This window comes from Ailuropoda melanoleuca, chromosome 1, assembly GCF_002007445.2.
Source record: "Ailuropoda melanoleuca isolate Jingjing chromosome 1, ASM200744v2, whole genome shotgun sequence".
NCBI classification, from domain to species: domain Eukaryota; kingdom Metazoa; phylum Chordata; class Mammalia; order Carnivora; family Ursidae; genus Ailuropoda; species Ailuropoda melanoleuca.
The window spans coordinates 113,566,349-113,593,829 of NC_048218.1; the positions used below are offsets into that span (position 1 = coordinate 113,566,349).

General features: G+C 50.9%; 1 protein-coding gene across 4 annotated transcripts in view; it reads right to left on the reverse strand.

The window, feature by feature from the left end:
- GRB10 (growth factor receptor bound protein 10) overlaps window positions 1-27,481 on the reverse strand; it is a 171,975-nt gene that overhangs the window by 119,299 nt on the left and 25,195 nt on the right. For all 4 annotated transcript variants that reach the window (XM_019797968.2, XM_019797971.2, XM_034665549.1 and 1 more), the window contains one exon: window positions 3,796-3,885. In XM_019797968.2, the coding sequence (XP_019653527.1) occupies window positions 3,796-3,846 (51 nt within the window). In that variant the 5' untranslated portion in view covers window positions 3,847-3,885. Of the gene's footprint in view, window positions 1-3,795; window positions 3,886-27,481 lie in introns of those variants that run through there.

The window sequence follows — 27,481 nt, forward strand, 5'->3', positions numbered from 1 at the left end:
AGACACCGCCAGAAGATGCAGGAATCCTGCTGTCCCTAGATGTCCACAGACCCAGCAGAACATCCACAGCTGGTGTGCTCAGCAGGTGAGGTCCCACGCTCGGGCTCTGAGTCTTCTCCCCATGGCCCCGACCACGAGCAGACGAGCCAGCCGACACAAGGAGGCCCACTGTGGCCTCCGTCTGCCCACAGCACTCACTGGAACGGTCGGTGTTCTAAAACAGCAGTTGGCAAACAACTTCTGCAAAGGGCCAGACACTACTCCACTCGGCTGCTGAGCCCAAAAGCCGCCACTGCAGAGATGTAAACAAATGACCATGGCCATGGTCCCATAAACCTTCATTTCTAAAAGCAGGCGGGGGGCGGACGGGCCCCAGTGTTGTCTGCCAGCGCCTGTGCTCCAGTGGAAGGTTCCCAGCCGGAAGGCTCGGGGCTATGGCACTGAAACGGAGCCAGAGGAGCGGGGGGGCTGGGACCAAGTGTAGGAAATTGCTCTACTGACAGACACTGGCAGACAAGGAGCCAGCATGCAGAAGGCTGCTCTAACCTCCAGCTAAGCGGGGGTCACAGGGACACTTTCTCAGATGCTGACTTCGAAGACAAGCATAAGTGGGTCGTTTTGTTTTGTTTTTAAAGATTTTATTTATTTGTCGAAAGAGAGAGAGAGAGAGCACGAGCAGGGGTAGGGAGGGGGAGAAGCAGATTCCCTGCTGAGCAGGGAGCCTGACACAGGGTTTGATCCCAGGACCCCGGGAACATGATCTGACGCCTAACTGACTGAGCCACCCAGGAGGCCCATAAACATATGTGTTTTTGACCCAGAAATCAAGGATAAAAATTATAAAAATAAAGCTCAATACTCAGAATAAATATTTGGAAATTCAACAGTAAGCTTGATAACCTATATTAGGTTTACATTCGAGCATTTCACTGCCTAAGTACCTTGCAACATTCTGTTCACCCATTTTACCTGAACCCATCATGCTTCCTATTTTTTTTGCATTTTTCTTAAGGAAAATAATGTTGCTTTCCTTTATAGTCAATAAATAAAATGCACCTCGTAACAGGTGCGTAATCCTTCCTCCAAATCCTGGAGGCTAGGCGTCGGTGGGAATTAAGAACGTTTTGGATTTGGACACCTCCTCTGTCCTCTGTGGACAGCACCTGCCCAGGTCTGCCTGGGCGCCACCCCGGCTCTGGGCACTTCCTCCAGGGAGGCCTCCATGACCTCCCCTCTCTCCCACTGGCCTGTTTTATTTGCGTCAGAATTATCCTTATTCACAATCATCTGCCAGCGGTCCCATGTCCACCTGCCCCACTAGGACTCATGAGCCAGGGGAATCTGCCTGCCTCATGCAAAGCTGTCTCCCTAGCTCTGACGCTGTGCCTAGCCCAGTCGATGACCAGGAATGAAAGGTAAGTACCCTGGGCTGGTTATCCAAGATGCGGCCACCCCCGTGCCGGGAGATTTCTGTGTGTTTGCTCTGATCCCCACACAACCTGGACACCATTAGCCCTTTCTTACCAGCAGGGAAACTGAGGCACAGGACTGTTGCAAGACTCCCCCCGCCAAAGCCACGGAACGATGACAATATCACATTTTAAAGGAAAAACCTGCGTCTTCAAAGTGAAGCTGTTTGCCCCTACCCCAGAAGCCCCGGGGCCCTGTCACGCCCATCTGCTGGCTCTGTCCCTACAGCGGAAAGCAGGATGATTTAACACACATGCTAATTCAGGTGCTTCTGTGTCCATAAAAAGCTCTACATCTCAGCAGCTCATTGCCTGAACCCCGTAAGGAATCCACGCCCCAGCTCCAAGTGAACAGCTAGAATCAGGAAACTGTTCCTGCGCTGATGATCTTAAGAAAATCTTCTCTATAAAAACTTGGGAGATTTCTCTAATTGCTATAATTGCAGATTGCTCAAGACTGGAACTCACTGTAAATCATCCCATTTTCTGAGAAATTCTGGAACTGTCATCTGATTTTCCAGGAACGGCAGATGTGAGCTGCCAAGTCTGGCTGCTGGGTTTTTATGGGAGGAGGACCGTGCCATCAAAGGCCACCAAATGGCATGACTGAGCATTTCCTCCAGGGGTGACAGAGGCTCGCTGGGGCTGCCTACCACGCGCCCACGGCTTCCTGACTCCTGCAGACCAGCCAAGGGCAACTGAGTCCCTGAAGACAAACAGCGAGCACGTCTGGGGAGTGAGGTGTGGCCCTCACTTGGTGCTTCCGCTGTCTCTACATGGCCTGGCAGGAAACTGAAGGGGGGGGGTGGCAAGAGGGACTCAGTGCCATCACCCTTCCCTCCATCAGCTCTGGCCTCAAGGTCCACTGAGTAACCAGCTGGAGAGGACATTTCTCCACCAACTTTCAGAAAAACTCCCCAGGGATGGTTTCCCTTGGGGTGCACTGATCCATCCCCTCCATCTGGAAGTGATGGGGTGAAGTGCAAGGCAGCACAGGACAGATGACAGGCCAAAGCTACATGACCACAGGAGAATTGGACCACTAGCCATGGGTGCAGCACAGAGCTAAGTCAATGAGGTGAGGCCTCTTGAAGAACAAGAAATCAACGCTGCAGAAGACAGAGGGCCTTACGCAGAGCTCACCCGCTGAACAGGCCCGCTGTCCCCAGCACACTCCACAGTTCAGCTAGGGTACCAGCCCTCTCTTCTGGCTCGGTCTCGTCTCAAATTCAGGAATGGTAGTCCTCACCCTCAGCCTCTCTTCGAAGGTTCACATCACTTCAATGCCAAAAAAATTAAAAAGAAATCTCTCTGCAGCCATGGTGCATAAGGAAATTCTTATCACTATCGCCAAAGAGAGGTTTTACAGATTAAGGGAGAGAAAAACAAGTTCAGACACCTGCAAACATCAGATCAAGGGCAGAGCATGGGGAAGGACCTCCAAACCTTGGGAGCCCTGCTGGGGAGAGACCGAGGCCCAGAGAGATGGTACTAGTACTTGAAGTGTTGAAAGACTGATAAAGATGGACAAGCCTGGGGCACCTGGGTGACTCAGTCGGTTAAGCACCTGCCTTCAGCTCAGGTCATGATCCCGGGATCCTGGGATGGAGTCCTTTGCTCAGCGGGGAGCCTGCTTCTCCCTCTCCCTCTGCCCCTCCCCCTACTCGTGCACATGCACGCTATCTTTCTCTGAAATAAAAAAATATCTTTAAAAAAAAAGAAAAAGATTGACAAACTCTCGCTTGTCCATTGCTTCAGACGCATCCCTCCGCACTGTCAAGTAAAAGTTCAAACACAGACGTGGTTCGGAAGATGAAGGAAGCGTACAGGGAAACCCAGCGAGCAGCCCACGGAGAGGAGCTCCAGGACCTGGAGGCACAGGTGAACATGTCCTCCACCATACCCCACGGGAGGCTATCGGGTGGAAGGGGAAAAAGAACCAGTTGGGGGAGAGGACTCCATCTCCAAAGAGCAGGCTGCACCCGGACGGAGAGACCTCCCTCTCCCCACTTCTTGCCCCAGATGCTGTGTCTCCGCAGGAACATCCCCGAAGCCGCCACGGCCACTCGCCACCTGGAGCTCTGGGGCCCCGTGGACAACCACACGGCGCCCATGCCTTCCAAACAGCCCCTCCCGCGCATCAGATAAGGTCTCCCAGCAGAACACCAAGACAACTGTAGGAAACACGCGTGATCCTCTGCGGGACGTGGCAGTGGCCCCAGCACAGACACTGCCAGTGACGGAGTGGGTTGCGGTCGCTAAGTACACTTGTGCTGTGGCCCTGAGCCAGCGCTGCATGCGGGCAGCCATCCACGCTCCCCCATACCTGGTAGTACGGATGGTGCAGGAAGGAATCTGGACAGCCAGCTAAAGCCATCGGCTCCGCCTTCCAGTCACATTGACTGCGCTGCAGCACCTGCAACAGAGACAGACCGTGAGAAGCCGGACCAGGGAAGAAATGCATTCCTTACAACTTGTTTGAGAGCGCCGCGGCTACGGGTGGAGCCCATGGACACCCCTCGGGCGGTCAGAAGCTCGGTCGGGATGTCCACTCACGGGGGTGTCAGCTTGCCTTCTAACACAAAGGGACACCAACTACAAAGCCTTGGGGAGCCGTCCACGTGGTCCCCGTGCCTGTGGGGTGGAGGGGCCCTCAGAGGGGTGGGGGCATGCTAGCCCACGGCACTGACCGCACGCCTTCTCAGGAGTCCCCAGGGACCCCTGGGCTCCTTCCGTTATTATAAATATTAACACCCTGAAGACTTCATCTTACTTTGCCCATTACGGATTTAGCTCAATTCCAATTATGCACGGAGGCGGGTGTGCTGCTGGGGCCCTCTGAGCACTGGCTGCGTACATGCTGGGTCTCCCGGCCACAGCCAAGATCGACCACCGTTGGGGACTCTAACGGCCCCTGGTCAGCTCCACACTCTCCCTCAAGGCCACGGTCCTGTGACTACGATCTCAGAGAACAACATTCACAGAAACAGACTTTTGAGCATACGGGAAACTTTTCTGACCTCTACATGAGCTGTGAATACCAGCAGCTGCATTAGAAAGCACGCGGGCTCCTACGGTGAGCTCCTAATAAGCGCGAAACAGAGATCCTGTCTTCCTTGTATAATCTACTGTGGCGCAAACCACAGGCCTGCAGCGTACAAAGCAGACAAGCTTCCCAGTGAAGTCTGACAAAGGCACCTCCCTTCTGATGCAGCGGACTGGGGCTGGGGTGAGGGGCGACCAGCAGCTTGGCCTGGACGCGGGATGGGTCACCCCTTTGCCTCTGAGCACAGAAAATGCTCTGCCAGAGTTCCATGAAAAGAGCTTCTCCGAGACACAGCGTTCCTTCTAAATCTCCCCAGCTATCAGAGAGCAGGGCGTGGATTCCAGGAACAGAGGGAGCGTCTTCTCCTTCGGAAATCATCAGACATGAAAACGTTTTCAGAAATGGCAGCATATGAATGCTTCCCATCATAATCAATACCAGAGGTGCACGCCCTGGACCCGTGGCTCCTCTGTGGCCCAGCCACCCTGAATGATTCATAATTCTGGGCCGCGAGAGGCTTTCTCGAGCCTCTGTACTTGGAGCTGTCAGTCCCAGCTCCACCACCCACTAACTTACTACAGCCTATAAGACTGAGCTCAGGGATCACCTCCTCCAGGAAGCCCCCTCAGACTGCCTCTCGCCAATCACCACTGCTGAGATGGCTCCATCAGTGTCCCTCCTGGGCTCCTGGGCCCCATGCTGGGCTTACATCCATCTTTCCATCTGCCACACAGAACTGTAAATGCTCCTTCCTGGTCTCGCTCCACCAATGTAAACTGTGCGTTCCCTGTGCCCCAGTGCCCACACCAAGTGTGGATGCTGCCTGACCCCCGCTTCACCAGGCTCTCGGCATCTCGATCCAAGCAGGGCAGGTTTCACAAGGGGGACTCTGGGGGTCATCTGTGTCACCCCCTTAGAGCGGGAAGAAAACAAAACGACTCCAGGATGGCCACCCCACCATGTCCGGGGGCTGACACCAGCAGGACCACCTCCTTCTACACTGTCCCCCGCGGAGGCCCAGGGACAGGCAAGCATCCTCGTGTTCCAGAACACAGGCTCTCCTCTGAGGCTGCCTTTCAAGAGGAGCAAACAACAGTGAACAGTCACAAGAACCCCTATGACGAGGGAGTGAGGAAACGGAGCATAACACACACTTTCTGCTCCTATACGCAGGGTGGGAGGGGCTCCTCTCCCTAGAGTCGCTTTACTGTGAGAAAAATAAGGACAATTCAGAAAGGGGCTCGTTTCTCCCCACAAAATTAAAAAGGAGAATGGAAGAAACAGTACAGGCAGGAAGGGGCCCAGGACAAAATAAACTGGACGCTGGGAGCAGTCAAATCAGAATCAATACAGCAGAAAAGTCAATCCGTGCGAACGAAATCAAGGATACACGGACAACAGCTCCTGGAAAGAATGAGCCAAACATGGGGGCAAAGCGGAAGCCTCCAGGTCGGCGCAGGCCTTGGGGTGCAGAGAGCAGCCCCACGCCTCACCTCCCAGGCACCTGTAGCAGAAATGCCCCTCAGACATGGTCTGAGGTTGTTAGAACTCAGGAACAGAAGACTCACAGAGCTTCCCAGGGGAAACCTAAAACGAGATGGGGCATAAAGTCAACATATTCATGCCATCAGTTGAAATAGCAAAGAAATCAAGGTAAGGCCCAGTTATGGGCTGAACTGAGTCCTCCCCAAATTCAGAAGCTGCAGCCCTAACACCCAAGGCACACAACATGGCTGAATTCGGAGGTGGGGGGTGTTTAGTGAGGCAATTAGGTTCCAATGAGGCATTAGGTGGGCCCTGATCCAATGTAAGAGGAGCTCAGGACACAGACACGCAGACGGACAACCGTGGGAAGACACGGGCAGGAGATGGCCGTCGGCACACCAAGGAGAGAGGCCTTGGGAGGAACAGCCCTGCCCACAGCTCAGGCTCAGACTCTGGCCTCCACAGCCAGGAGAAGATACATTTCTGTTTTTTTGAGCCACCCAGTCTGTACGATTCTATTCTGATGGTCTTAGAAAACTATTCAGACCCAAGATATTACAAACTACTAAACTGTCATTTTAGCCAAAAGGAACAGAAGCACCCTACACCTGTAACATTTACTACCAACTACTTCTGTGTCCTACAGGTGTGTAGGACCCTTTAAGCCACCTGGACAGAAACCAAGAACAATCCCTAAGAGGCTGCTGGACTGAAAGAACAGAGCAGGAGCAATGGAAGCACTAACAAGACGGTGGGAGTATCCCTTTCCTGTGTGGGCCCATCTGTGGTGGTTCACCTCCCTCCAGCCTCCAGCAAGGCCAGCAGCCCCCAGCCCTGCAAACCTGGCCCCCATGGTAGCAAGTCTCATGTGTCCAGGCTCCAGCACCCAGCCATTTAAGCCAACACCAACCTAGAAGCTGTTCTGAAAATACTCTGTGGGGCACCTGGGTGGCTCAGTCGGTTAAGCGTCCAACTCTTGGTTTGAGCTCAGGTCCCGATCGCAGGGTAGTGCGATCAAACCCTGCACTGGGCTCTGTGTCCAACACAGAGTCTGCTTGAGACTCTCTCTCCCTCTGCCCCTCCCCACTATGAACGCAAGCTCGCACTCTCTCTCTCTCTCTAAAATAAATCATAAATAGATAGATTTTAAAAACTACTCTGTAGACATGGTTAACATCTATAATCACTAGACTTGAGTAAAGGTGATCACCTTCCATAACAGGCGTGGACCTCATGCAATGTGTTGAAGGCATAAGAGCAAAGACTGGGGTTTCCCCGAAAAGGGATTTGAGCTCAAGACTGTAGCAAACTCCTGCTTGAGTTCCCGGACTGTCAGCCTGCCCATGGACTTCAGACTTGTCAGACACTATAGTCACATGAGCCAATTCCTTAAGATAAATCTCTGTACAGACACATACATGTTTGGTTTCTCCGGAGAACTCTGAGGTGTCCACCCAACCAACCATGGCCCATCTCCCAGGACCACACTGTGATGCCTCCTGGAGGCCTCTCAGGTGCCTGTGTAGGTCTGCATGGATAAGCCCCAGCCCCGGGCCCTTCTGCAAACAGATCTTCACCTCTTCAACCTGCAGCCTCGCTTTCCCGGGACGCTGTTTTTCTCCCCTCCACTGGCTTGCCCTTCTCTTCCAGAGAATCACCTTCCTGGATACTTAAGGACCCTCTCCTCATGCATACTAACCTGTTGCCCCACGCCTCCTTCCGCCACTGTTTCCTACACTCCTTCCAGCTCACTCAGCACCTACTGCTTGCCCTGTCCCGTAAGCCTCCGGAACTCTGGGATGTGTTCAACACGTGGAAACATGAAGCTTTAAATTTAATGGGTATTAGGGTGCCAAAAATATCACACAAACATGCCAATCTTATTACCTAAATATGACCTTTGCAAGTATTTACCAAGTGAGATTGCTTCTCAGCCAGAAAAAATATATATCCCATAAGCCCTATTGAGACATCCCATTGGGACAGAAAACTACAGTTAGATACACTAAGAAGATCAGAGTAACTTGGTCTTTAATAAAATGTCTCAAACCCAAAGCTAATATTGTATTTAATGGTGAAAGACAGAAAGCTCTTCCCTAAGACCAGAAACAAGGCAAAGATGCCGGCTTTTGCCTTGTCTACTCAACACTGTATTGGAAGTGCTAGCTAGAGTAATAATGCAAGAAAAAGAAATAAAAGACACCCAAGTTGGAAAGCAACAAATACAATCTCTGTTCACAAATGACCTGATCTTATCCACAGAAAACCCTAAAGATTACTAAGACATGCACTCAATCTAAAGCTAATAAATAAGTGCATTAAAGTTGCAGGATGGAAGATCGACACCACCATCAGGTGTATTTCTGTACTCTAACAAAAAATCTGAAAAGGAGATTAAGAGATCTCCATTCAAAATAGCATTAAGAATCACACCTAGAAATATATTCGACTAAGGAAGCAAAAGATTCGTACACTAAAAATTAAAGATGTTGCTGTAAGAATATAAAGAAATAAATAAGATAAGCACCCCGTGTTCATGGTCTGGAACATTTAATATTGTTCGGAGGATGATAATACCCAAAGCAATCTACAGATTCAACACAATCCCTCACAAATTCCCTCCAGCACAGTTGCAGAAATTGATAAAACCTTTCTAAAATTTATATAGATTCTCACAGGACCCCAAATAGCCAAAAAAAATCTCGAAAAAGAAGAACAAAATTGGAGGACTCACCTTTCCTGACTTCAAAACCTACTACAAAGCTGCGGTGGCAAAGACAGTGTGAATGCCAGAAGGACAACCATACAGACTAAAGGACTCGAATATAGGGCGTAGAAATAAACCCTCACTAACGGCTGGCTGATTTTCAACAAAGGTGCCAGGACCATTCAATGGGGAAAGGACAGTCTCTTCAACAAATGGTTCTGGGAAAATTGGATATCCACATGAAAAATGATGAGGCTTAACTTTGGACTTACACTATCAATGAACATTAATTCAAATGGATCTAAGATCAAAATGTGAGAATTAAAAGTATAAAACTCTTAGAAGAAAACCGAGGGAAAAGTTTCCATAATGCTGGATTTGACAATGACTTCCTGTAAGACACCAGAGGCACAGGCAACAACAAAAGACAAACTGGGCTTCATCAAAATTAAAAACGTTTGTGCAAAGGACACGATTGAGCGAGTGAAAAAACCCACAGAGAAGGACAAAGAGTTGCAAATCATTTGTCTGGGATTAATATCTAGAATATATAAAGAACACCTACAACTCAACAATAAAAAAACAGACCAAGAATTTCAAACATGCCCAAAAGACTTTAACTAGACACTTCTCCAAGGAAAACATAAAAATGACCAATAAACACATGAAAAGATGCTCCATATCATTAGGATACGGAGTCATTAGGAAAACACAAATCAAACTGCCATGAGATGCCACAAAATCACAAGTGTTGGTGAGGATGTGAAAAACTGAAACCTTCTGCATTGCTGGTGAGAATATAAAATGGTGCAACCTCTGTGGAAAATGGTGTAAGAACTCCTCAAAAAATCAAACAGAGCATTAACGTTAAGCTCCAGAAACCCTACTTCTAAGCATAAACTCCAAAAGAAGTAGAAGCAAGGACTCAAACGAATACTTGCACACCCATGTCATAGCACCACTGCATACAACAGCCAAAGAGTGTAACAGCCCACGTGTCCACCAGCAGATGAATGAACAAGCAAAACGTAGCATATCCGCACAATGGAATACTACTCAGCCCTGAAAAGGAATGTCATTCTGATACATCCCATGACATGGATGAACCTTGAAAACATTACTCCAAGTGAAGTCTCGGTCAGTTGCCAAAGCACAAATATTACAGGACCTCACTTACATGAGGCACCCAGTACAGAAACAAGAGGGAGAAGATAGAGGGGCTGGGGAGAAGGAGAGTTTGTTCCATGGATACAGAGTTTCTGTTTAGGAAAAGGGGAAGTTCTGGAAATAGATAGCCACGAACACTGAGAATGTACTTAAGTCCACTGAACTGCACACAAATGGCTAAAATAGTAAATTTCATCTTTCATTTATTTTACCCCCATTTTTTAAATATCGGAAAAGATGGCTATTCAGTGAGCTCCCTTTAATAAAATTAACAACTTCCGCTAAATTTTTTTTTAAGATTTTATTTATTCATTCGGGGGGGGGGAGGAGAGGCAAAGGGAGACAGAGAATCTCAAGCGGACTCCCCGCTGAGCACAGAGCCCAACAGAGGGCACGGTCTGAGGATGTAGAGATCATGGCCTGAGCCGAAATCAAGAGTCAGACGCTCAACCGAGGGAGCCACCCAGGCACACCCCCCACACCCCACACCCCTGCTAAATGTTTTTTTAATACAATCATGAGATTCAGCAGAATTTCTTAGAATGCTAAAACTTGAAGATGGATAAAGCAATGATTGCAAATTGACTTTTATACAAACTTTTTTTTTTTTTTTTTTTTTTAAATACCATCCTGTTTCCCGGTCACACTTGTTCTACCACTTGAAACTTGTTCACGGCTTGTCCGTTTTGGTTTCTCTTGTCCCGCCATTCCCCTCTCTCAGTTGTGCGACTCTGTATAACCCAAATGTCTGGCTGGTGATATGGAACCCTGACGGCAAACCCTCCGTAATTCCACCCTGCTATCCACACCCGACAAAGACAAAGACCCCGGTCATGATCTGTGCTCTCACGGGGACTCAAACCCCCATCCTGCTCCCACACTTCAAAATGTCCTGCAACAGGGGTGATGACATCCTGCCACTCTACAAAGAGTTCCATACTGACATCACCAGCTCATGTATTGAAATGACGCACTCCACAGCCTGAGGAAGATCCTGGCAGGCAGGCAGATACTGAAGCTTTATACCTACAACAATAAAAGGCGTTCTCATGAACAGTTGTAGAATGACTCAGAAATTGTACCAACGACTGTTGTCTTTTTTAATTCCTTCGATGAAAGGGGCTTACTGATAAGGTCATCTCACTGTCCTGGTTTCCTATGTCTTTCTGATTATCAATTTTGTCCGTTGTCAGAATGCCATTATAAATAATGTACTGGAGTCTGTCCTTTTTTATCTTTAAAGCTCTTATTTATTCATTTTTAGAGAGCGAGCAGGGGTAGGGGCAGAGGGAGAGGTGAAGGGAGAGAGACAGAGAGAGAGGGAAACAGACTTCCTGCTGCACGTGGAGCGCCTTGCAGGGCTCCATCTCAAGACCCTGAGATCATGACATGAGCCGAAATCAAGAGTCAGACGCTCAACCAATTGAGCCACCCAGGGACCCTGTAAGTCTGTCCCTTTTAATGGAGCTTTGAACTTGAGATAAAAATTTAAATACTCTTCACCATGAAGCCTGAACTTTCTTCCTTATTAAACTATAGTTCGGAAAAATAGTTCAAGCAGAGCCAAAAGTCTGCTGATTCTAGAGTCAACATTTTTCTCAACAATGTCAATATTTACACTTCTGGGTCTAGCAGGTGAACTTCAACAATGCCTTTGTTCTTTCTGTTTCATGTTTATTTGTTTTTCCACTGTAAGGGCAATTTCTACTGAATTAAAATGATACAACCGTCTTAAAATTTTAAAACGTTGCACCAAATAATGCTTTTGCAGGCATTCTGAGACTCTGAGGACTGGCATGCATATGCTTTCACATCACAACCAACTGTAAACTATGCCTGTGGTGGATTTCAACTGCCCGGCACCGCCTCCCATCGGAATGACTCTGTATGCTAGAAAAACCGACTACGATGCTGGCAGGTGCACAGCAGGCCCTTCGCATCTCAGGACTCGCCTGGCGCATCACACTTAACAGTGTGTTCGGGGTCCATGCAAGCCACTCTGATGTTTCCTCTTCTGTCTTCCTTACTGAACACACCGTGCATGACCTACTAACTTGATGCCTGGCGCGACCACAGAATGCAACCCACAATCTGAGAACAGGGATGGGTTCAGGTTTGTACTTCATGCCTGCAAACCCATGGGCTTCCCTTGCACACCTGCCCTCCAGGATGGAGACTGCTGCCCCCCGGGCCTGCCACTCTGTCCCTACCTCCCCCCACCCACACCCTTTCCTTCCTGGCTTAGGATAGCAGTCAGCTTCAGTCATTCCCTGGCTAACATCCAGCTCCCAGGTGTGTGCGCGTGTCACCTCCTCTGACCTACTCTTAGAAAAACACAACTCCTCTGCTTAACATACTAGCCATCTCCAGCACCCGTGAAGTCACTGACCGTGCAAGATGGACTCTCCATTTTTACTCAGCCACAAATCCAAAATGTGCACTTAATACTGCTGGGGAAATCTAGTATGTCTCCTTAGGGAGTTCACTATGTCCTCTCTGGCATGTCTGTTTCTGACTTCCTCCTCACTGCCTCCTCTCAGGACACTCAGATGACAGCCAGCCTCTGCTACTCCCACCACCCAGCACAGGCAGTGAACAGCTCGTCGCCCTGCCACCCAGCTCCACGGTCACGGCCAGCACCTGACAGCAATCCCGTCACACCTGTTAGTTAGTGAATGCCTTCTTGTTCAAGAACTTGGTCTTGTTCCCGGCTGCACCCACGACAGCACACAGTGGGAACCGCAGAAGGGTCTAATGGGACTAACTAGCATCATTGTTGGTGGACAGGCTAAAAAATATTTAATTTAAAAATAAAATCAAAAAGAGAAGTTGCAAGTCTTAAATCACAGTAGGACTTTTTATAAGGAAAGCTACTCCTTCTATAAAAGCCAGGGACCCTGCTATTTACCAGGAACGACGTAACTGAGCAACGCGCGTGACATATTATGACAGTCACTTGCGGAGCTGAAAACAGAATACTCACATTCTGGATCATAATAAATGCATAAAAAGAAACTCATAATCCTTCAAACATCACAGGGAAAACAGAAACCAAGCGATGAAGACAGCATTCAAAAAAGAAACAATTTATTACAATTTATTCTGAAGATGGATGATGTGTAGCCATAAATGTCAACTATCTGATTCCCTTCTTTTCAAAATAATATTCAAAACTATTCTAATAAAAAATACTCAAAGCACACTGAAATAGAAATGCTTTAAAAAGAGCCAGGTAGGGGGCACAGAGATGGAGTGGGCAGAGACGCAAGAACAGGACAAAACTCAAGCGCGGTGACGAGCACAGAGACGGGGCTGGCGAAGCACAGGGCCAAGCGAGAAGCTCGTGCCACTGCGAACAGCAGAGCCCACGGCCCACAGTATGGTTAATGACCCGCAACAGGGCTCGGCCTTCAACCTCCAAGCACCACAATGCCTGCATGCAGGGTCTCACAGCAAACGGAGGGACCTCACCCTTCAATAAGAAAGTTACATGAAAAACAAGAACTCCACGTACAAAACAAAAATAAAGGAATAAAATATTTTTTAATCATTATTTTATAGACATTAATAAAGAAATAACTTTGGAGACTTCAATGGACTTAGAACTTTTATTACAAATATATACCAGAATCAAAATAATCTTTAAAAAACACCCTTATAGGGGCGTCTGGGTGGCTCAGTCGACTAAGCAAATGCCTTCGGCTCACGTCATAATCTCAGGGTCCTGGGATCAGTCTTGTATCAGGCTCCTTGCTCAGCGGGAGTCTGCTTCTCCCTCTGCCTCCGTCCCTCCTCCCTGTTCCTGCTCTCTCTCTCAAATAAACAAAAAAAAAAATCCTTTAAAAAAAATAAAATAAAAAACACCCTTACAATAGAAAGCACTGCAGATAAAACAGACTGAAACCCACAGTCCTTCCATCTTCGCCCCTACATGTAGAGAAAGCCATGGGCTTGGATGTTCTTACTATCGATTATTTCAATTTGTCAAGACAAAAAAAAAAAAAAAAAATGATTCCTGAGTGCTTATGTAGACCAGGCATATGTGTGCAAACACACGCACACACACACCCTCACACCAGAATCATTCCTGCTGTTGACAAGGGTAAAATGAAGTGCAGTGGTCAAGGTCCTGGGGCCAGTGATGGGGAACAGACAGAGGTGACCAAGGATGCAATGGAGCTCAGTTCGCAAGTCCACGCTCTTAACCAGAACCCCACAGTCCCATGGTTTTCCAATCAGGGTCCCTGGACAGACGGCACAGGCACCACCTGGGAACCCACGCACACGCACGTGCTCCAGCCCAGATGCTGACCCACTCAATCAGAAAGTAGGGGTGGGCCCTGTGGCGCCCTTGTGTCCGTGGCCTAGCACCAACCGTGGGGCACCTCGGGTGCCTGGGCTGCACCGCAGACCCGCGAAAAGAAAATCTTGGGGATGAGAGCATTGTTTTAAGCTCCCCGGTGTTTCCAAACTTGAGAACTAAGGCTCTCAACTCTTTTCTTTACATGATGAATCCTTTGTTATGAGGTTTGCGAGGGGGAAAAACTGGGAGAAAATTGCAATAAGGCTTTGAAGAGTCCCATCTCACTTTCCAGAAGCTGAGGAGGGGAACCTACCACAACTGTGTGAAGTATGCAACAGAATCAATTCCTCCAAATGCCACACCTGAATCCTAAGGGCCAGATTCCCACAGGGAAGCCGCACCTGGTATGTTTTACGCCTTTTAAAAATCTATTACTTTTTCCTACACAAATAGAAAGAATCCCTTCCAGAACAAGGCGGGGGGTGGGAGGGGAGGCTAAAGAGCTGCCTGCAGCAGAGAATGACCTCATCACTTCCAACCTCGGGTTTCAGGTACAAGGGTCTGGATTTGACCATATGTAGAACGACCTTTGACTTCACACGCTCAGTCTTTTGTAAGAGATGAGTTTGGAATATTCTATTCATGTAGGCACAGTACTTTACACCTAAGTGCTCTGGTCAGCCTGCTGACGGAAAACCAGCGAAATTTTGGAACGAAGCTTGGTGCTGGCCACACGCCTCACTTAGGCTGTGCAGAGCACAGCAGCCTCAGACGATCCACATGGGGACATGATGATTAATCCCACTAGACGGCCAGGAGGCTGGGCAGAAGCAGCTTGCCTTGGGTCACCCACGCCAGCCAAGTGTGTGCTTAGTCCTTGAACTCTGCTCTGCCCAAATCCAGGGCCCAAGTCCTGACCTTGGACGCGGAGTCCCTGGGAACAAGATCTGCTCCGTGCGAGCCAGAGAGGCCAAGGCTGGACACTGATCTTCAATTTCCAGCTGCCTCGGCCCGCAGATCCTGGGGTCTGAGAAACGGGCCTGCACCTGTGCTGTGGTTAATACACAGGTGTGCAGCCATGAGCTAAGTGCAGATAGACTGCTAACCCAGTTCCTGAAGGCTCCTGTAAGGAATGACCCAACAGCATGGGAGGAAGTCAAGAAACAGCCAAGCGAGAAGAACGAGGGTACCCACAGAGAACAGCCAGGACTACACATGGGCCAAGCGGCCTCACGACCTCCCTCATAAATGCATTGCCAGGGAAAACCACACTAGCCTCGGGTCGTGAAAACAGAGGTGGGGGGGTGGTCCATGAGGATGCCGCACCCCACCTTTCCATGGCCGCCTTCCCAGAGGGATGGACGGGACACCCCTCCACGAAGCCCAAACACAAGAGCTGACAAGAGGAAACCCACATTGGCGCCAAGCCCCAGACAATGCTGACCCATGAGGGGACCGTCCCTACTTCACAGAAGAGGACACAGGCTTTAAGATGATGGACAAGCTGTCAGGGCTGCCCAGGCAATGCAGGACCTCGCAGCCAGGGAACGCCCACGGAATCAGCACGGGTAGCCAGCCCAGAAGTCCGAGAAAAGGACGGATCGGGAGCTCTTCCACAGAAGGGCATCCTACCTTGTGCGACCAGGGGACACCAGGAGGACAAGGAAAACCACTGTAATTTTACATCTAAAACGTGGATTATTTACACAGAGGCCTAAAATCGGGGTCCTTTTAAGAAAACTTACTTTCCCTGATATTTACGTCTATATATAGATATATATATACCTCCTTTAACTCATTAATGTTTTCACTACTCGCGTCATTTACTTAGGATAATGCTTGATGCTGGAAGTGTATGAATTATTACAAATTACTGAATGCCTGTGGGTGCCTTCTAGGGGACAGCTCTTTGCATATACAAACATAAAAGGAGCACAAACATTAAGAGACTGAATCACTTAAGTCAAAAAGGGAAAGATCACCATGATGTCACCCATTTCCTCCACCACGCCCCTAATGCCCTAGCAGCCGCCCTTGAGGGGCAAACGAGTGGCGTCAACACCACTGAAAACACTCGGTTTGCCTTTGCTGCCTGCAAATCCAGTTCTCTAATCATTGGGAAAGTGATTCAGACTTTATCAGAAAAATTAAGGAAGGTCTGTAAAAACAGTGCTTGGATTTAAATACTTTGTAAAACACGTACAAACCCAAGTCCTTTGGATCAACACGTAAAAGTACAGCACTTATCCCTATGATGAAACTCACTTCAGTGAGACGGGATGTTCCACTAAAGAAAGCTCAAGGATTTGCAGCGTGAGACCTCTGGGGAAAGCATGAACACGGAGGACGGCTGGCACAACATCCTCCTAGTCTCATCCTGTCCGGGAATCTTGCAGAAGGCCTGCAGCTTCCTCCCTTCCCAATCGGCCCCCAAGTCCAGTGCTGGTGCTTCAAGAGCCCCAGTCTCTGGGGCTTTGGAGAAGGGGATGTGGTTCCCCGACCTCCAGGCACCCGCCGGGAGTGACACGGCAGTAGTAACCCAGCTAGACTGCACACAAGCTTCTTCCCTGCAGAGCCGTTCTTGACCCCAAGCTACTGGTGAGTGACGACCAGGACAGGTGAGGGGACCTGGGCAGACAGACTTATTTTTCATGGAAGGCCCTCTGGAGCTGTTAAGTTTTGTGCCAAGTGCAGGAATTCCGTATCCAAAAAATAAGTGAATATGACCACCGGGTTTTAAATCTTGAAAGCATTAAGGTTGCCCCACTATCCAGAGCTTTCCCAGGATCACTGGTGAATTCAGCGAAGTAAACCAGTTTCTTAGGCTCTCACAGCATCAGACTCGTGTGGACTACAGGTCAGGAGTGCAAGCCATCCCTCAGACGGCTGGGAAAGCAAGCCATGCATCCTGGGTTTAGAGGTTTCTGACAGCTCCAATCATAAATGTCGGCTCTGTTCTTAAATTTCACAGCTACAGCAAGTGTGTAATTCTCCATGCAACCCCACTCACACTGCTCCATCACACCCTCACTCCCTCCCTGTCCACCACCTTGATGACTGGGGACAGATAACTACTCTTACTTCTAAGTGTGTTAATTCAGTGTGTCACCCACTCATACCTCACAAAAAGCCCTGACTCGCGAAGGCCTTCTCAGCTCATGCTGCGGGGATGTCTGGCCAGAGATGCTTTGGAGATGCTACCAGTCACATCTCTGTCCTGGAGAACCTAATACGAAATACACGTTTCTGAGCTGAGTTAGCACCTGGAGTGTGCCCCACGCCAACCCACCAGACCCAGGACAAGTCGCCTGGGAAACCTACCCCCACACACGAAGTTCACCCCTCCCGGATGGAACGGCTCAGCATCCATTCACTAGAGAAGATGTGTCTATATGTGTAAAATACACGGGTTCCTCCAACAGTGATTATCAGACTGGGGGTGGGGCAGAGCTGGCAGGAAGAGAAGATCCACAGGGCAACTGTGCGCCCCTCCACCAAGGCCAGGGCTGGGTCGGTTAGTAGGTTTGCACAAGCCATCAGATTGGGATCTCTTATTATTTATTTTTTTATTTTTTTTTCCACCATGCTCCACATCCAGCGTGGAACCCTATGCAGGGCTTGAACTCACGACCCTGAGATCAAGATCTGAGCTGATATCATGAGTCAAACGCTCAACGACTGAACCACCCAGGCTCCAGACCTGGATCTCTTAGATAGTTTAGCTACAGGATGTTCTTTTTTTTTTTTTTTTTAATGACTTTTTATTATGTTACTCACCATACAGTACATCCCTGGTTTCCGATGTGAAGTTCGATGATTCATTAGTTGCCTATAACACCCAGTGCACCATGCAATACGTGCCCTCCTTACCACCCATCACCAGTCTATCCCCTTCCCCCACCCCCTCCCCTCTGAAGTTCAGTTTGTTTCTCATAGTCCATAGTCTCTCATGTTTCATTCCCCCTTCTGATTACCCCCCTTTTCTTTATCCCTTTCTTCCCCTACCGATCTTCCTAGTTCTTATGTTCCATAGATGAGAGAAATCATATGATAATTGTCTTTCTCTGCTTGACTTATTTCACTTAGCATTATCTCCTCCAGTCCTGTCCATGTTGCTGCAAATGTTGAGAAATCGTTCTTTCTGATGGCTGAGTAATATTCCATTGTATATATGGACCACAACTTCTTAATCCAGTCATCTGTTAAAGGGCATCTCAGCCTCCTTCCACAATTTAGCTATCGTGGACAATGCTGCTATGAACATTGGGGTGCATATGGCCCTTCTCTTCACTACGTCTAGCTACAGGATGTTCTGATAATGTTTCAAAACAACCCAAATATGTTCATTTTAAATACACTAGCTTTCAGTGAAAAATCATCACAACATTCTGTGCCTGGTAGGACTTGAATAACTCAACACCAAGGGAAAGACGGCCGGATCCCTCTGCGGAGGAGCCAAGCTATATAGTGAAGTGGTGTCTTCTCTTTTCTTTGGGGGGGGGGCGGCAGAGGGAGAGGGAGAAAGAGAATCTCAAGCAGACTCCATGCCCAGCACGGAGCCCCACGCAGGGCTCGACCCCACGACCCTGAGACCATGACCCGAGCCAAAACCAGCAGTTGGAAGCATAACTAACGGAGTCACCCAAGCGCCCCAAAGCAGTGTCTTTTCTCATATTCTGACGACCTGGGTTCCAAAGAGGAGAGGCACGCACATGGTCAGGTCACAAGAAAACCACGACCAAGCCACAGGAAGTGCGGACACCCGGTGGCCTTCCTTCCCTCAGATGCTGAAGGAGGGTGACTGCGGCCACCAACACGGGGTTTCATCCCACGTCCGCTCCAGAGAGCTGCGTTGCTGGGTTAAAGGACCTACACGGTCCTTCCTGCTTCTGTGAACTTGAACGGAAGGTAGACGCAGCCAGCAGCCCACCGCTCTGCTTCTCGTGTCCTTGCGAGGGGCAGGAGCGACGGCGAGCAGGGCCCAGGCCACGTTCGAGCCGCGCGCCCACCACTGCGTGGCGTGGAGGATGTGCAGGCTCCCTCACCACCCGCTGCGGGGCATGAGATGGGGCCACGTAAGTAAAGGGCGCAGCCTGCCCGACACGGGGTGAGGTCATGACCTCCACTGGCCTGTGTTCCCGAACCTCAACGTTCGGGCTTTAGGCAACATGCACGTTGACTGTCGTGGCCGGGAAAGGGGCCTTGGGACCAGAGCCCTGTGGGGGTGGAGGCTGGTCCAGGTAAAAACAAAAGGATATCCGTTCTGGCCCCACAGGCTCTGAGCTCACAGACAGGGCGAGACCCACCCCCCAAGAAAGGAAAGAGCTATTAAGGCACTTCTTTCAAAACCATCATGGGAAGTCCTAACTCTGCCTTTAGAAGATGTGCCAAATCAAAACACGTGTTTTTTGGAAACTCTCGTTTTCTCACCTAAGAAAAGTCAAAACGGGGTGCCTGAGTGGCTTAATCGGTGAAGTATCTGCCTTCAGCTCAGGTCATGATCCAGGGTCCTGGGATTGAGTCCTGAGTCGGGCTCCCTGCTCAGCAGGGAGCCTGCTTCTCCCTCTCCCCAATTCATTCTCTCTCTCTCTCTCTCTCTCTCTCATATAAATAAATAAAATCTTAAAAAAAAAAAGAAGTCAAAATGGTTCTCTACAACCTAAATGATGCTAAAAATTCTCCGAACTCCAATGTTCTGGGTGTTTACACACATAATAACCTCTTTCACACGAGACCTGGATTTTCAGGACAACATTCTTGAATGTCTAACTGTATAATGGAATCTTAAAATTGTTCTGTTTAAAAAAGAAATGGGTTTGTATCTATGCTGGCCAAACTAGTCGCACACTACCGGGGTCGTGATAGTGACCAAGAATTTTTCTTCCGAACTTGCAGTTCGCAGGATCTGTCCTTTTGAGAGCAGCACTTTCCCCAGCAGGTCTAAAAACTGCAGTAACTAAGGAAGCAGTAATGTCCCGATGAGCCATCCACATCATCACACACCCTCCGCACCCGCAGACCTCACGTCGCTTGTGTCCGAAGCTGTCACAGGACAAGAAGGAGCAGCTCTGGAACACCAGCCACCTCTCTGTCGCCCGTCCCATCTCAGGGACCGAGGCCTGCTGCCTCTGCCAGCATGAGCGTTGACACGGGGCCGCGCAGTCAGCGTGAGCTTGTGATCATCAATCTCACTGCGCATTATCACAGCCCCCATCCTCTTTCACTGAGACGGTAACTCCGAGAAAACGAATCCTCCTTTCACCTCACGGTGTTCTGCCTCGGCCCGCTGGCCCGGCGACTCCCTCAGTAACTGTGTCGCCACGCTGGCCCCACACTCAGAAAGAAGAACGGGAGATCTCGTTCTCGAAGAGAGTGGGCAGGAGCGGCCCGCAGATCGCACACGGTAGCGCGCGGGAGCCCCCGCGACAGCCCTGCACCGGAAGGCAGCCTGCAAGGAGCGCCCTCTGCTCCCCTGGGAGCTGAGTTCCCTTGGCAGGTGTCAGGCAGAACATCTTCTGCACAGTTTCCAAGGCGGCCACAAGCAGCATCGCGGCAGATGCCACTCTCAGCATTCACAGACGAAAGCTATCTGAAAAGCTCCATGAATCACAGGCACTGGATAAGGACCAAAGACCAAAAAAAAACCCGTGTTTCCTCACTGCCTCTTTTCTCCTTTCTACCTAAGCGGGTGCACACATAAAGGTCTCCACTGTCCTGCTTCCATCTCTGGGCAACGCTGTTCAACAGGAGCTTCCACAACTACAAACATGTCAAGCCTGACAAGAGTCACACTTGGGCTGAGACCTCTAGAAGCACTCGAGTATGCCAGCCATGAATCTCAATGCCCAACAGCAGCAGAAATATGCAGCAATTGTCAAACCTAGGTTTGCTTCGACTGTTCCCCAACACCTGTGAGGTCAAGCCACGTCCGGCGCCGATGCCAAAGGAGCTGTGTTTTTAGGTCACAAAGATACACAAGCTCCGGGCTTGTGATGCTGACCACTTTCACAGGAGAGCCAAGATAGCAGCCACCTTACGTGATGAGTCACACAGGCCCCAGACTCAGCCTGCGCTGAACCCCGCACCCCAAGGTAAGTCACTGCTGAACAGAAGGATGGGCCTTCCGAGACCAGTCTGAGCTGTCAGAGGAGAAAGGTAAGTCTGCTGTGTTCCGGGAGTCATCTTCAACCACTGAAGACACAAGCAGAACAACTAAGGGAAGGGTGGACTTAGAGCATCCCCAGGGGCTTGCCCCGGCACCACAGACCAGACGCAGCAGCAAGGATGAACTCGGTGCTCTCCACGTGCACCCGGAGCAGCCCACCTGGAAGAGAGGGATGGCTCTCCCGGTGCGTCATCCCCTGCCTTGACTTGGCTTGGACACTGTCTTCCTGACCAGTTTTCCACCTGCTCTCTCCCAGCCTAGAACGCAGGTGGCCCCACAGCCACGCCCCAAGCCAGGCACCCAGGCCCTCGGCAGGAGGAGATCAAACCTACAGAAGGGGACAGAAGGAAGAACACACCTTCCCACAAGCCCAGACATCAGGGGCATCAGAGAGTTAGTGCCTGATCCAAGGCTGCTGGGTCGAGATCCCCGTGACTTCCTGTAAGTACCACATTAACTGCGTTTCCCCCACAGTGCACTTTGTCCAAATTCACTTTGACCCTGTCACTGCTCGACAATACTGAGCTTCAAGAAATAATGCCCATTACCTTATACGTAAGTATTCCAATACCCAAAGTTCTCAGAAACCTGTCAATACTTAACATTTCTGCACACTCTGAGTTCTCTCGAGAAATTCCCATCTTGCGGATACATGGGCTGTCGCCAATGTCAGGACACCCAGGCTCCCTGCGTGCCAACCAGATCCTACCCCAACCTGGATGGACAGAAATAATACCAAAAAAAGGCTGTGTGGGGCTCTGAACCAGAGAATAATGGCAAAAAGATAAACGTGCAACATGAAACAACCAGGTGACTGATCAGATACCGTAATTCTTCAGGTGCTTAGGCGCTTAAGATCTTAAAGCACCTGCTTCACTTTACAAACACGGGCGTCAACAGAATTCCAGCAACCATTTCCGCTTGCCACTGAACCCCGTATGGAGCCAAGCCATCAACCTCCAGCCCTCCTCCAAAAACTCAACCACTCTGTGTGAATAAAAGACTGTGAACAGAAAGTTCTGAGAGCCAAAGTGGAGACTTCCAGGTCCAGCCGCGATGGACGTCACACAAGGAACAAAGGAAAAATCCGAGAGGTGCAGAGAAGAGGGCCACTGCCCGGGGTCCTTGGGACATGAGGAAGAAGGTGGGGTGAGTCCCCAGGGCTCCTTTCGCTTCCCACGGATCCCAGAAGGGGCACTGCAGAAGTCGCCAACCAGAACCACCAACAGACCTGGACGAGAAACACTTCTGGAAAGCCTACCCCCACCCCACACGAAGGATGGGGGAGAAAAGGTGGCCTAACGATACCAAAAACCTTGTCCACGACAGCCACCCTGCTGTAGCGAACAGCACTGGAAAGACTTCCCCATCCATCCCGGTCTTAGCAGGGCATGTGGGGGCCCATTTTTCACACCCCCATCCCCTGACTTGGCGGGGGCGGGGGGGTCACTCGGATCCCCTGGCATAATGTCTGCTGCCCAGATGGAGGTGATCTTCTATGTCCCACCTGGCAGAAACAGATACATGATTCCCCGCAGGAGTATGGCCAGGAGGGGTCACGGGGGAGCTCTGCCTCCAACCCCTCTTAGCATCACAAATGGAACAAGGAGGGACAGGTGGGCTGAGTTGGCATTTCTTCCCCTCACCACCACCTCCCATGCCAGCAGAGTCCAGCAGGAGAGGAATGACCCCCGACAAGTGATGAGGTCGTGCATGTCACCCTCCACTGCCCCCACCCTGCTCCCAGAGGGGGACTGCACATGGCTGCAGGGAGGCAGTGCTCTGGGAAGGTGTGGATGCCCCCCTGAACTGTGAGAAGGCACTGTCCTCAGGTGTCCTGGACAGGCCCAGCAGGCAGGGGACACGCAGCCCCATGCGGACTGGGGACAATGACTCCACAGGGAAACTGCCCGCTAAGGAAATGAAGCAGGACCCTGGTTCTCACACCATAAACCCGAGATGTCCAGAGCACAGCTGAAAATCACCGGTCACTCCAAGAACAAGGTCCATCACAACCAGAACAAGAAAAGACAACCACAGACGCCTGTGATGACAGGACTCCAGTTGGAATCGGTTTGGATTTCAGAGCAGCCATCCTGAAAATGCTTCCAGGACAAGGACAGGCTCTCTGGAAACCAGTGAGAGCGGCCGCATCTCCAAGTGACTCACAAGCAGGGCGCTACTGGGTTCTGCTCCTTCCTTCAAGCTCAGGTCAGTGAGCTTCAGATTCCCTCCATCGGGGAGTAAGGTGTTGAGACCCAACACAGCCATCAGGGGCTAATCAGGTGCAAGAACTTGCACCACCGACAGGGACAGAGGTCCGCCGCCCACCGACAGGGACAGAGGTCCGCCGCGCGATGCTGGCTTTTCAGCACACATGGTGAGGGAGTGGGGCTCATGCCCCAGCAGCATCGGGCACGCTGGGTTAAGCACCCCACACGAAGCGGAAATGAAACAACATGGGCACCCCATGGGAGAAAGTCTGCCAAAAGAAGGCAAGGATGCTTCCAGCGTGGAGCAGACGGCAGAAGCACAGAGACTAGGGCAACAGTGAACGCAAACGGAAAGAGAGAGCCTGGGCGGGAAAGTCAGCAAAGTGTGTGGTTCGGAAGCCAGGAGGCTAGAGGAGGCCGGAGAGGAACACACGGCACAGTGCGCACGCCAGTCCCTCAGAGATCTCTCTTCACCGACGTGGCCTCAAGCTGTGGCACGACGAGGTCTCTCTGCCGTTGAAAAGAGGAAGACAAAAGTCGCTCCATTTCCAGTAAGAACCTGAGAAGGCCTCGGTGTCAATCATACTGTAAATGGGGAGGAACGACCCATCAACACAGCTGGGCAGAGAAATGGCTTCTACCTTCGCCGAGCCCTGTCCTGCCAGGCAGGTCACAGGAGCTATGGCAGGAACCAGCCCTCCTCTGGCTGCATCCCAAGGGTCGGAGGCCCAGAGAGGTGCTCCCCTGCTGTACAGACGGGGTGGAGTGGGAGCCGCTCCGCAGGGGGCGGGCCAGCCTCTGCTGTGGGGTGAGAGTGCACCCCAGGCACGAGCCCCACAGAGGGGGTGATGCAGTGGACACGGGGCCTGGGGGTATGACGCCCTGACCCAAGTCAACCACCCCTACAAACTCTCCAGTGAGATCAACACATGCAACCAAAATATGGTGCCAGGAGATGGCCAAGCCATGGTCCTACTGTGGCCTCTGTCGGATCAAGAGTGAGAGCAGAAATCAGGCAAGTCAGACCATCCATACCTCTCTCTCCCACCACAATCCCAAAACAAACAGGGCTCTTGGGATGCAGTGGCAGTGAAGAACAGAGGGAGGGCAGCCCTAATGCCCTACGGATCTCCCTCCACCCTCATTTACCGCCCACAACCCCAGCCCTCCAGGATCACGATCCCCACGGCGGGCTCACCCGCATCCAGACTGGTGCCCTGTTCAGTCACCGCCCAGACTGAAGCCCATAATTTATTAACTTCCCTGTTGGCTACTAACAGGTCCCTCTCAGACCCTCTTATTTTGTGTTACAGCATCTTCCTGAACCCCCGGGGTACAGGGCTCCAACTCCGAGATCAAAGAGATATGAGTTCTTAAGGGAGTATCTTGCTACTGGAACACGTTCTACACGTGCCAGACTGTGGCCCGGCTGGAGGCCCCACTGTCCCCAGCACCTCACCTGGCACAGTAGCTGGTACCAAATGTGTGCTTTCTGGGACTTACCAAATGAGTAGAAAAAGTCAGGAAAGTGAGAACAGATCGAATGGTGCCCGTCAAATATGTTCTATGCCATGTTCAAGTTAGCAGAGCCTAACTTCAGGTCAGATTTGTTCTCTTTAATGCAGGGGACCACGGAGGACGCTACGGAGCCCTACCCTGCACCCCGTAGGGTCGGCATCACCTTGGAGAGGATGCCCACTCCAGACCACCCAGCAGAACGGCCTGTGCATGCAGCCCAGACCCGCACCCTCTCCCCCGCTACCTCCGTGTCCCATGGAAGGGCGTTTCTGAAACTGTCTGGCCAGGACTAAGGATGCAGTATGAGGCCAGGAATAATACAAACTGGCTTTTAGGGGGAGCCTGGGGGGCTCAATTGGTGAAGCGTCTGCCTTTGGCTCAGGTCATGATCTCAGGGTCCTGGGATGAGTCCCGCATCGGGCTCCTTACTCAGCGGGGAGCCTGCTCCCCCTGCTTGTGCTCACTTGCTGGCTCTCTCAAATAAAATCTCAAAAAAAAAAAAAAAAACTGGCCAAGAAAAATCTAAGACTGTCTACCTCGGATTCATCCCTGGAGAAGCCCAACATGAGAGCTGTCCGTGAGCACAGAGAAGGCACGAAGGCACCCACGTCCACTGTCCAGCCATTCCCCAGACCCAGGGTGCTCCGAGTCCCCTGTGAACTCAATGGGTCCCACACATGCTGCAGGAGAGGACATCATGTGAGAGTTCAAGTCAAGAAAGGGTTTTGTGGCTAACATGTTTTTGGAAATTCCCACCCTGGAGCAATCTTCAGGGATCCACCCCTTATTCACTACACCCACTGACCTCTCTGAGCACTCAAATTCATCAACCACGGGGAGGGACGGCCCCAGACCCAGCTCCCCATGCCCGGAGGGTACACACACGGCACACCTCACACCATGCCTTCCACACCGACAGACCCCACACCTAAGCTACCATGGATAATTAGATTTCAGGCCCCAAACGGGAGGATTAGCTATGAAACGACACTTCGGTTCATTGTGTACCCGAGCCAAGAGGTCCCCGGCGAGGCTCTTGGCATCGAAGGAGAGCCGCGTTCAAATGCTAACAGGGGAAGAAAAGGACTAGAGGTGGAGGCTGGTCAGACAATCCAAGGAGTTGGGACAGCAGCAGCCAGGGACACTGCCTGCCTTTGTCCAGATGTGTGTCTCCCACACTGCAACGACCTGCCACAAACGGGACCCTCAAGGAGGCTCAGTACCGCCCATAAGAACCCCCAGGTCCTGGCTGAGGGACAGAAGCGCAGGAAGGCGCACGGGGCCCAGCAGGATGACGGCCTGCAGGTGGGAGCATCAGCCCGGCCCACCACCCCCGCTGGCCTCCTTCTGCACCCCACCCGCTGCAGCTTCAAGAACTGCGTGGTCCCCGAGGAGAGCGAACGCAGGGCCAGGACAAGCAGCAGCTCCCCAGCCCCTGTGCTCCAGGTCCCAGCCACCGAAGGGATGGAGTCATAACAAATCACGATGTGTCTCCTCTCCCTCTCGCTCATTCTCCTATGAGACCTTTCTTTCTGCAGCCTCCCTGAAGAGCCACATACAGCTCCAGCTCCTTGTCTTCATCTCTGCTCTGACAAAGAGGGTCAGGGGCCTCTGTTTCACAAGAGCAGTGCGTCCTGACGACGCTGGTCCTCCGGGAGAGCACTAGAAGTTCGAGGAGGTCGTGGTTCGGGGCAGCAAGCCTGGCTCCGTGGGACGGGGGCAGCAGCGGAAGAAGCTACAGCTAGTCCCAGCTCCGTGCGGGGGACGCTTTGTCTGTGAGGGCTCATAGGGGAAGAAAGAAAATCACACCCCAAAATACGAAATCAATTCTCACGCTAGCTATCCAGAGAGAGAGAAACACAAAGCCTGTATGTTTTGAGTCTGAAACAGGACACGTAAAATGTCACTGGGCATCTACCATGAGGCTGACACTTGAGAAGGGTCTGCTAAATAAACTCCATTCATCAAGGGATTAAAACCCTTCTGTTCTGCATTGCCGACAGTTTAGGAAAACCCACGCGAGCCAAGGGTCATGGAAAGCCGGCAACCTTGTCCCAAGGACTATGGACCCTAATTCCTCGGCCCAGGGTCCCCTCTGTTAGGGGCTAAATCCAGATGTTCCCATGCTGAAGCCCTAACCCCAAAGCCTCAGAATGTTCTGTATTTGGAGAAAAGGTCTTCAAAGGGGTGATTAAGGTCAAATGAGGTAACAGGTGGGCCTTAATCCAAAAGAATTCATGTCCTTATAAGAAAGAGAGATTAGGACACAGGTGCACACAGAAGGAAGACCGTCACGCAAGGACTGGGGAGAAGGAGGCTGTCTTGGCACCAAAGAGAAAGGCTACAGCCACCTGCTGAAGAAGAATCATCTCTGCTGAAGCCTCGATGAAGGACGTCTGGCCTCCAGG